This window comes from Passer domesticus, chromosome 6 (assembly GCF_036417665.1).
Source record: "Passer domesticus isolate bPasDom1 chromosome 6, bPasDom1.hap1, whole genome shotgun sequence".
NCBI classification, from domain to species: domain Eukaryota; kingdom Metazoa; phylum Chordata; class Aves; order Passeriformes; family Passeridae; genus Passer; species Passer domesticus.
In genome coordinates, this window is record NC_087479.1 from 44,151,552 (window position 1) to 44,162,505 (window position 10,954).

Here is a 10,954-nt window from a genome sequence, read left to right on the forward strand (position 1 = left end):
TCCTAAATTCCTTTGAGTACTGTAGGTTGTGTACTTCATGTGCAGCCGTTACTCAGTTTGCTTAGAAAGTCAGGGGGTTTTGATATCAATCTTTAAAAATTCTGACTGGGAAATGCCAACGTTTTACTAGAAGCTTTCTTGGTTGGCAATATGTCAGAAATAAGTGGCCATCTCTTTTAAATAGTGACTGTATTAAAATAACTGTTCACTGGCTGAGGCTTCATTACTGTTGTCACAACAAATACTCTTGTCTAATAGTTCCCTTAGAATAGCTTTCCCTTTTTTTGTGCTTATAGTTCATCTAATAAGATTTGATTTTTCTAAGTTGTTTTGTTTTTTTTTTTTGTCTGAGTTTGTAGAAGAACTGCCACCACCTATTTGGATTTTAATTTTGAATAAAAAGCTAATGGTTGGTGATTTATTTAAGCATGTGTGTGAGCTTGGAACCCACACTACTAAGGCCACTCTGTAACTGTAGGCCATTCTTTTCTATTCTTCTGATCTGAAGAGTTTTAATGCTGGTGGGTTTTATAAGAGTTATTTTTGAATGTGTACTGGCTTAAAACATTTTTATTATCTTTTTTAATTTTAACTTTCTAGCAAAGACAGCTTCTTTTCTTTCTCTAAAGGGAAATTATTTAGGTAATGATGTTCCTAGCATGCATAAAGGCAGGTATTTCCTGTTTAGCAGTTAAAAATACTTGTACTTTTTCAATAGTTCTCTCAAATACCGTGAATGCATGTTTGTATACATACAGGTGTTTGTTTGTTTGTTTATTTAAGTGCCAAGAAGTGATTGAGAAGTCTCTGAGCACTGCTGTGGCTCTGGCAGATGATGTGGACTTCTGTTCGTTTTGTTTTGACACTTTTGGGAAAGGACTAATAAAGAAAGTGAAAACCAGCCCTGATGCCTTTGTGCAGCTTGCCCTGCAGCTCGCTCACTACCGGGTAAGAGCAGATTGTTTCTGCCTCACAGAACCTCCTGAGGCTGGGTGTGATGTGTCTGTGGCTAAAACATCTCACTGTGTAGGGTCATCTTGCTCTGCTTGTACAAGGTTGTTAAAGACATTCAGTGCAAATTGATACAAACCCTAAGCAGATTACGAGCTGGAAATCAATTCTGCAGTGGTTCACATATTGATACATTTCTGAATTTTTTTCTTCTGCTTAATTGGTCTACCCCTAGGTATTTTAGACTAGAAGGAAGATATGAAACTTCCAGTAGCTGTGTTATAACCTAAACAATGTTAAATTTACCTTTTAGATTAGAGTCACACAGGATGCAGTAGTCATGGACACTCCCTAAGAGGATTAACAGAAATGCCTACCCATATTTCTTCTGTTAATTCTCCTTTCCTGTAATGTGCTGTTAGAAAAGACCCGTGTAGCAACATTCAGCTTCTCTTATAAACTGAAGAAGGTTGAATATGAAATGCAGAGTGTCATCCTTGCTAGTTTGGTTGTTCTGTTAGTGTTTATCAAATCCTGCTGCTACTCTTATTTTTGCCTTTATTATCTTTGCGTAATTGGGCTACTGAAAGCTTAAATGTTGAGTTTAATTTCTGGAGTGCTTCACAGCCTGTGTGCTTAGCTTGGGCCACTGATTAGGAAAGTGGGCCCAAGTCTATCTAAACCTTGAAGTTCTTATTTGTCCCTTTTTCAAGGACATGGGAAAGTTTTCCTTGACGTATGAGGCGTCCATGACGCGGCTGTTCCGGGAAGGCCGGACCGAAACGGTTCGTTCGTGCACGGTTGAGTCCTGTCGTTTCGTCCAAGCCATGGAAGACCCCACTGAGAGTGTAAGCTCATGGTGCTGGTGCCTTATACAGTTGAGAGAGTGGATTTGGATTGGGTTTTAGGACTAAATTCTTCACTGTGAGGGTGGTGAGGCGCTGGCGCAGGTTGCCCAGAGAAGCTGTGGATGCCCCATTCCTGGCAGTGTTCAAGGCCAGGCTGGATGGATCCCTGAGCAACCTGGTCTCATGGAAGGTTGGAATGAAATGATCTTAAAGGTCCCTTCCAACCCATCCAACTTATGATTCTGTGATAATACATAAGGCACATGAGTTACCACTAGACAACTATGTAAGTCCCCAAAAAATTTTTAAGCGTTTAGAGTGATGCGGGTTTTTTTGGAAGGAGATGCTCCTTAAGGTAATTGTCCATGTTTTCTGTCAATAAAGCAGAAAATCTGGGGCATACCAAAAAAGAATGGCAGAACTTGACCAAATATACCCTTATTTACCTGCTTCTGAACTCCAGGAAACTCTGATTACGAGTGAAATTTTTGTGACTTGTAAAACTCAAACATAGATTTGTAGAACTAATCTAATACCAGTTAGGCTTTCCTTTCTGACAGGGAAGCAAGAATAATTCACAGGAAAGAAGTGGTTGCTCTTGTATGTTGATTTTGATGACCAGCATTTATGGACCTCTGAACCTTAAGTGTTGGCAGTTTGCCTTCTAAAATAGCTCTGGCAATTTGTTTTCTTAAATCACATTGAGATGTGCTCTCTGTAACTCTTTAAGACCAGTATCTATAGAAGCCATAAATAATGTAGTAAACTTGAGTTGTAATCATGTTTGATTGTAGGGTTAGATAACACTTAAAATACAGATTAGTTTTCATTATGCAATTTACTGCAGGTAGTAGCAGACACTTGCTAATGCCTAAAATTAAATACATGAGATTGAAAAGCCAGGGGATATTATTTGAAATCAGTTGTCTTGTACTTGACCTTTAAGTGCGCAAGGCTTGAGAGTCATTGCTTTAACTTAGTTTCTGCACCTTCACTCTTAATGCAGTTCACTTAACTGAGTTCTCTTAATCTTTTTTTCTTTGTTAGAGAGAAAATACGCTGAAGTTCTTCCGGCAGGCAGCTGACAAGCATCAGCACTTGTATCGCCTCGCCATGACCGGGGCCGGCATCGACCGCCACCTCTTCTGCCTCTACGTCGTGTCCAAGTACCTCGCCGTGGACTCTCCTTTCCTCAAGGAGGTAGGTGACTTCTACTGGTAACTCTTCATTACTGTAATTAGTCCTTTGCTGAGTTAGTGTCTTGTGGTGTCTGATCGAGATACTTGTACAGCTCTGGTTTTCCTAAGGAAAAAGGTAAAATTGCAGCTATTGCAGCTGTTTAACATCTGCTGATAAATTGTTGAGGTAGTGTCCTTTTCCTTTATGTGTGCATTTGTTGATAGACCTAGAAGAATGCTTTCAGTGAGCTTTTTAGCATAGGACATGTTACTTAGAATTGCAGGAAATATATAGTCAGTACTGAAAAGAGTTTTTTGCTTTGTGTGTTTTCTCTGAGAATTTTCTTGTGAAACTGACAAAATCAATTCATTTTAATTTACTAAGAGTTAAAGGAGCTGTATATGGCATTAATGTTGCTGTATATTACTCTGACAAATTATTAATTAAACTAGATTTTAAGGTTGGATTTTATAAAAGTAATTACACTGCACTTGTTCATTTTTTCTGGTTAATAAAAAATATATTCCACCTTGCCTCAAAATTAAGCTACTAGTGTTTGTCTGCTTGCTCTGCTAAATGTGGCTAAGTCAAGAATAAAACAACTTCCTACAGTTTCCCCAGCTATCAAGATGTGTTAGAGAATTTACAAACTTCTATCTTGATGTAGGATCTTCCTGGGATTTGAATATGACTAATAATGATCTTGTTAAAACAAGACCTTTTGTGTGTAAGTTACAAGGCTTGTAGACCAGATAATCTTGTTTGAAGTAGCATTTCTATTGAAATTCTATTTTATTCTCTTTGAGGAATTGACATCACTTCCTCATATGATAATGGTTTCCACATCAGGACAAGTTTAAGCTTCTTAGTTTTTTTATACCATTGAAATGGAAGTTTTCCTTAATATTGCTTTATAAAGCAATACTGCACTTGCTATCCTGACTACTTTTTGACAAAGTTGCATGTTCTTAAACAGTGTTTGCTATTTGTTTGCATCTCTTTCATATCTGATAAAGGTTTTGTCAGAACCTTGGAGGCTGTCAACGAGCCAGACACCGCAGCAGCACATTGATCTGAAGAAGAACCCAGAGATGTTGTCCTCTGGTGGAGGGTTTGGACCGGTATGTTCCCTGAATACAAGTACCCACTAAAAAAGGGTTTTACATTCAAGACACCAGTCAAAAAATTCAGGTCTTTAATCCCTCATTGTTGCATATCAAAGAGGCAGCTCATGCTTTTAGATGTTTGTATTTAATACTTTCCCACGATGTGGCTGTGCTCAGAAAAATCTGCATCACCTTTTGCTGGTATCCCACTACAAGAAGGGATTATTCCTAAGGAAATGCACAGTTATGAAATGTGGTACATGGCTCCATGGCAGAGAGATTTGATGAAATTGGGGTTCTTACCACATTGCCTGTACCCAGATCTTCTGTACATCAGGCTGTTATTACAGTGACAAATGCCTTATTACTTAAATTAGATTTGAAGGTTGGGTTTTGTAAATGTACTTATACTTCACTTGTTCTTTTATTTCCTGCTTGATGAATAAATATGTTCATACATTCCTCTAGATTAAGCTGCTCACATTGTACTGCTTGCCCACCTAAGAGTGAATAATGGCCAAGTCAAAAATACAGCCATGTTCTATGGCTTCTGTAGACTTTCAAGAAAGCAGTGGTGGAGATTTGACAAGCTGCTTAGTTGCTGTGATATTTTATTGGTATTTGAGCTTGGCCATTAATGAGAATATTGGTGTCAACAAGACCTCTTAAGCAGCCTTTATGGGGCTATTATAATAGATTAATCTGTTTTCAAGAAGCATTTCTATTGAAGGAGCAATGAGAGGTATCACAGGATTGCTCTTTGCCCCACAGAAATATGGGTGACAAGTCCAGTGTATTTTGGCTGGTTTGTCAAGCTGGGGCATGGGAGGTGGGGTGTGTTAAATTGTTGATACTTACTGATTCATGTTTCTGATTCAGCTTTCAGTAGTTTTTGAAGTTGGAATGAATTTGACTTGCAGTATCAAGGAGGTTCATTTTTGAGATACTGACTTCCTCAAGCCATTATGAAGTCAGAATTCTGAATGCCCAAAAGGCAGTAGAAAAGGGTCTTGACTGCAGGAATTTCTAACACTGTTTTCCTTTTGGTTTTGTTTACAAAAACTGTGCTTTGGTTTGCTGAGTTAGCCCAGAGATTCAGTGCATCAGTTTTCCATGCATGTGGTTTTTGTTGGTTTTAAAGGGTTTTTTAAGCATTCAGTAGAGTTTATCTGTAGCACTCACAGTGAGAAGAGTGAGAAGATTGTCAGACTGCTTAGCAGCAGTGGCAGCAAGGACATGGAAGGTTGTGATCCTCTAAGTTAGGAAAGACATAAAGAGGGGTGACATCAGGATAATCTGTGTTTACCTGGCACAGTTTGAATATAATATCAGTCTGAAACTTGGCACAGTTAATGCTGTTAATGTTGAAAAGAAAACTTGCATTTGGCAAGGCTTTTGGTGATGCAAGGCTTTTATACTGTTTACATCTGCAGGATGATCCCAGGAAGCTGATGGTTTAGGTCTACAACTGAACTAATTTATTCCTTGCTGCTTAAGCACTGAAGCTGTATAGCTGCTTAGCACCAGGACTTCCTATTGCCTTTCTATTTCCAAAAAATACCTGAATAAGTATTTCATTACAAACGGTTAAAGCTGGGAAATATTACAGACAAATATTCAGAAAGTGGTTATTCCAGGCACTTCAGATGAGACTAGACCTATTCCTTATGTGGAGCCAATCTTCAGAAATTATGCATTAAATATAGAAGTTGAAATTTTACTTGAGGAAATTGCAACTGATTTTAAAAACTAACAATTTCTTAATTGTACGTAAGTTGATTGAGAATTAAGGAAAAAGTTTAGAAGGTATTTTTTCTTCTTTCTTCCCCTAGGTGGCTGATGATGGTTATGGTGTTTCTTACATGATCTTGGGTGAAAATTGCATCCATTTCCATGTCTCCAGCAAAATATCTTGTTCTGAGACGGTAAGAGTCAGTCCTTTGGTTTATAGAATCAGTCCTTATGGTTTAATAAATCTGTTCTGCTGTGTGCTTATAGAACTGTCCTACTCATTGTCTAAAATATAAATAATGTATTTTTTTCTTTCTCAGTATATGCTGCTTTGTTGGAGCTTTTTGTCTCCAGCTGTATAAATTTAATAGTTTCATGAATCAAGGATACCATATTCTGTTTCACTTACATTTTCAAGGGTAAAGAAAACACGTGGCCCAGGCTCATCTTTGCACGTGTGTAGTTCCCTGCAGCTCATGTGAAATGATCACATGTGTCCCTGAACAGAAAGATGGGCATATCTTGGTTTTCTTATTACAGTTTTGGTTTGTCTCAGGCTGCAGCTGTAAAGACAGAAAAGACAGAGTAAAATGTATGTTGTGTATTTAAGTCTTCCTGGTTTAAATAATACTGAACAAAGCTGACCCATAAATTATAATTTGTGCTTAAGAAACATAACTAATCAAAAATTTATTAAAATAACACCCATTATTAGAGAATAGCAGATGTCATACATTGAATATGCTGCTGTTGTGGAGACTGCTTTGAGTTCAATTCATCCTTCCCCTTTATATTTTTATGGCCTTACTAAATATGCTGAGTTCATTCAGGGTTACATAGCTGACCTAGTTTTCCTCTTTTGACCTTAACTTGTCCAGGAGATCATGGTGCTTCTGGTTAATCATTAAAAATTAGGACGTACAACTTTGGTTTTTTCATAGTTGAAATTGTTCTTCAGATGCATGTTAGCTTGTACTTTAAATTTCACTCTGTTCTTTTTACTTATCAATCAAGTCAAAGGTCCATACACAAAAGGCAGCTATTTTGTGTGTGTGGCCTTGATACTAATAGGGTCATTGTAGTAGATCCTGTAATGTAGCTAATAATTTACTTTTGTAATCTTAATTTCTTTCTTGTACCATTCATCTATGCTTAGAATAAACAGAACAACTTCCTGTTTTGTTTACACTTAGAAAGTTTCATTTCCAGTTCTTTTTTCAATGGCAAATGATTCAGCATTTCTGATAGGAACTCAAATAAAAATAATTTTATGCTCTTTCAGTACTTATTGGTCATTAGTCATCCACTCACTGAACACTCCTTTGTTTTCTCAAAATGAGCTGTTGCAAATTCTTGTGGGAAAAGCAATATCAAAACCCAGCAATTTTGAAGTAGCTGAAAGTTATGCATGCATCTGATTTCAAGAGGATATGATCCCATTTCTGACTGTAGGAAAGTAAAAGCTTAATGAAGAACTCATTGGTCAGTACTGCATAAACCTGGATGAATCTGTATAGCATTAAAAGTTCTGTTATTAAAATCCCCATTTTGTGGCAAAATAGAGGCCTGCATTCCAGAAGCTCGAAAACTACAAAATATTAGAAAGTTTCTTCTTTTTTTCTGAAGAATACCTGTTGATGGACAGTACAAGTATTTGGTTTTGGTTTGTTTGTTTTTAAAGGATTCTCATCGCTTTGGAAAGAACATCGAGAAAGCAATGGTTGACATCATGGCTTTATTTAACCTTGGCAAAAACTGTACCAAGTGATCTGCTTTCTTGATGCCAAGCAATCTCCTCTTGCTGGGATGAGAACTCTGCTGCACAGTGAACAAGAGCAAGGTTTGTTGAAGAGTAGCTGGAGAAGAAACTGAGTCAGCACCTTCTTGATCACCTATTAAAACCTTAGCAGTATATTAAATGTGTCTTTTTTGTTGTGGTTTGTTTTGGGGTTTTTTTTGTCAGTAGTATGGAAGAGCTTATTTCAAAAAAGGATGACTTCTAAAATCTTCTGTGTTTCTAGGGAGGAAGCATAGTATCATTGCATGAAGTCATGTATATTCTTACTTCTGCAGTTTTCTCTTAATTTGTATACACTTTCTCTTTCTTTTTAACTTTAAATTCGTTTACTTGTTTCCAGAATCAAAGGGATAAAACACACCAACTTAAATACTAGAAAAAGCTAGATTGGCTATGTATTAATAGCAGAATGTTCTTCAATGTATCTGCTGCTTTATGCAAATGTGTGACAAAACTTGTGGGCATTTGCCTTCCTTGATTTCTTTTTAGAGGTAAATTCTGTCAAGCATACTAAAAAATCCTTGCTGTAACCCACCTTAACACACTAAGTTGTAGAAATGTTACGATTTTTGAAAAGCAAAAAAAAAAAAAAAGAAACCCTGCCATTGGATAGTACAATGTGTCCCCTCATTAGCAGGTATCACATTTTTCTTACTGCTTGCAAGCCTGTTTGTGACATTGATTTTATTTCTGTATAAATAAATGGACCTGTGTGCTTGTTCATGCAAGTGCCTTAGAAGAACAGAGATCCTTAGCCCAGGAAAAAGGCACATGCTGGGAGTTGCTTCAGTGGTGAAAGAGGGAAGGTTGTAGCAATGCAGATCTGGTTTTCACATTACACATTAGGATGAAGTGGCATAAGCAGACATGAATATGTTGCCAAATGGTGCAGTCAGGTTTAAAATTCTAATGAAATGCTCCTGTCTGAAATAGCAAAGGTTGGTCCTTAGGAAGGGCAGGACTGACTTTGTTTGGGATTAGCAGATATTCATGTGTTTGTTTTGGTGGGTGCAGTTGGTGGTCACTTGGGTTTCTGGGTCCTGGGAAATGTTGATTTTGTTCCCAAGCTGTTGGGAAGCCTGCAAAGCCGGGCTGCCTGTGTGGGCTGATGGATTGCAGTCTGCCCTGAAGGACCACTGCTGCATTGCCAGCCACCTGCAGGAGAAGGGAAGCTGCTAAAGCCATGTGAAATAGCTCCAGAGTGAGAAAATCATGGCCTTCTCAAACCTCTCCTGGGAGATGCTGTTGGTCAAGCAGTTTCTGAAGGATAGAGGGAGGGAGGGGAAGTTTTTTCACTCAGGAAGGAGCATGGCATTTCTGAGTACAGAAATAAAATGGCTGCTACCAAATGGAGCAACTTCTGCATGATGCTTCTCTTCCCCAGGCTTTATGGCTGTGGTACTTTTTTACATCCTGCAGTGCAGTAAAGTGTACTTGTTAGCACAACCATTTTTGTTATTATTATTTTATATAAGGTACATGATGGTTACTAATATAGTGAATGATGCTCCTGAGCTCTGCTGAGTTTAAAAGACCCTTGGGGTGGATATAAAACTTCTCATTAGACTTTGAATGTTTTCTGGCCAGTATTTCTAACTTTCTATGCCTCTTCATGCTTATTTTTACTCTGATCTAGCTATTCAAACACCTGTGTGTGTGTCCTTGGGGTGGGAACCCTCAAAAATCCAAGATGCATACTTAAGTGACTGCATGCTTACATAAATGTGGGAATCCTCACAGGAGCTGATCCGAGACACTCATTATTTGATTAGGGTACAGTGTGTGGGAAAGGACACTTTGAAATAAGCCTTACTGCATCTGGCAGGCCTGGCACTTACCAAGCTACTGCAACAATTTTATAGTGATCTATTTTTGGAGCTGCAAAAATAATGCACTGGGGGTTTTGGGGGTTGTTTTTGGTGTTGGCTTTTTTTTTTTTAAATTGACCACTGACCAGTCTGTGTTTAAATTAACATACTAGCTTTTAGGATTTTCTTTAAACAAAAAAAAAGGTTTAGATTTGACTCTCAGGTCTTAAGTGTTTCTAGTCTAATTGTAATTAGTGCAATTTTGCATTCTTGGAGAGTAAGTATGATTGGCACAGAAAGCTGTTTTTTATTGTAAATGTTTAAAATATTCTGTGGTGTTAAATGTATCTTTTTAAATTTTGGAATAGATATAGTCCCTGAACAGATAATATTTTATTTCTTTTTCTTTAAAATGTCAGCAGCATGTAAATAAAATATGCTTTTTGGATGTAAATCTTAGAAATCCACAGTGAATGTAGGTTATTAATAAATAATTTAAATCTTGATGTTCAATATTGTGTACATACAGTAAAACTGCTTGGGTTTTTTTTTGCTCAAAGCCATAGGAATGTAACTGAAATTACCTAGACTTGAATGACCCTTCTAGTACAGTGTATTTTATTGTAAAGTTAAATGTTCGTATTCCAGTAAAACTGCTAATTTGATACTAAAACTTTGAACCATTCATTCTCAATTAGTTATTTAGGAGATCAAACTTAGGGTTGAGGAGGTGGCTAAAGACTAGGTTGGATGATGATAATTTTTTCTGTTTATGAAATGGCAGTGTGGAGTTGGTGGAATATACTTTGAGTGAGCATTTTTCAAATTTATTATTTCAGCTATTTCATGGCAGAAGTTAGGAAAGCATGGAGTCCATTTACAGGGTGCCATTGTTCAGGATTAATACTGTTCCCAGCTGAACATTCTTTTAAGGCTTGAGGCTTTTGAGGGACTAGGGAAGTATGTGCCTGACCTTGAAAATCATGGTTCTAATTCAGCCTTTGTACCAATTGTTTTCTCATGTAAAATATATTAATTTAAGGTGGTGGATTTTTTTTTTAATCTTGATTAGTTACTTTACATCTGTTGTTGGTTATTTATGTCCAACACTTTGTCTCTATTTTCTACTTCCTTCTGTGACTTCAAAAAACAAAATAAAATTTCACAATTACCACTACTTAGAACAATGTTGAATATCTTTTGTATCTTCTTCCCAGCACCCTTGCTGTAGTCACTTGAAATTCAGGATTTGTTAAACCATTGCTGTTAAATCCAATTGGGAACAGCAGCAGTGAACTGTTCAGTTTATTTTAGCAGTGATTTAAACATGTCTTCTAGTTAATAGGGAATGTGTTAATGAACAGTTAAAACTACAAGGAATTAAATCTCCCAAAAGAAGCTGAACGTGTGGATTCAGCCTTGTCTGCCATCAAATTGTGTCCACTTTCTTTTTTCTGTAGTGATGCCACATAAAAATTTCAGTGTTCGACTTCAAGCATTCTCCCTCCAGAAGGAGCAGTCATACAGATAATA

General features: G+C 37.2%; 1 protein-coding gene across 4 annotated transcripts in view; it reads left to right on the forward strand.

Moving 5' to 3' along the window:
* CPT1A (carnitine palmitoyltransferase 1A) overlaps nucleotides 1–10,598 on the forward strand; it is a 38,462-nt gene extending 27,864 nt beyond the window's left edge. For all 4 annotated transcript variants that reach the window (XM_064425055.1, XM_064425057.1, XM_064425056.1 and 1 more), the window contains 6 exons: nucleotides 784–948; nucleotides 1,665–1,799; nucleotides 2,847–2,999; nucleotides 3,995–4,099; nucleotides 5,917–6,009; nucleotides 7,497–10,598. In XM_064425055.1, the coding sequence (XP_064281125.1) occupies nucleotides 784–948; nucleotides 1,665–1,799; nucleotides 2,847–2,999; nucleotides 3,995–4,099; nucleotides 5,917–6,009; nucleotides 7,497–7,583 (738 nt within the window). In that variant the 3' untranslated portion in view covers nucleotides 7,584–10,598. The remainder of the gene's footprint in view (nucleotides 1–783; nucleotides 949–1,664; nucleotides 1,800–2,846; nucleotides 3,000–3,994; nucleotides 4,100–5,916; nucleotides 6,010–7,496) is intronic.
* The last annotated feature ends 356 nt before the right edge of the window (nucleotides 10,599–10,954 follow it).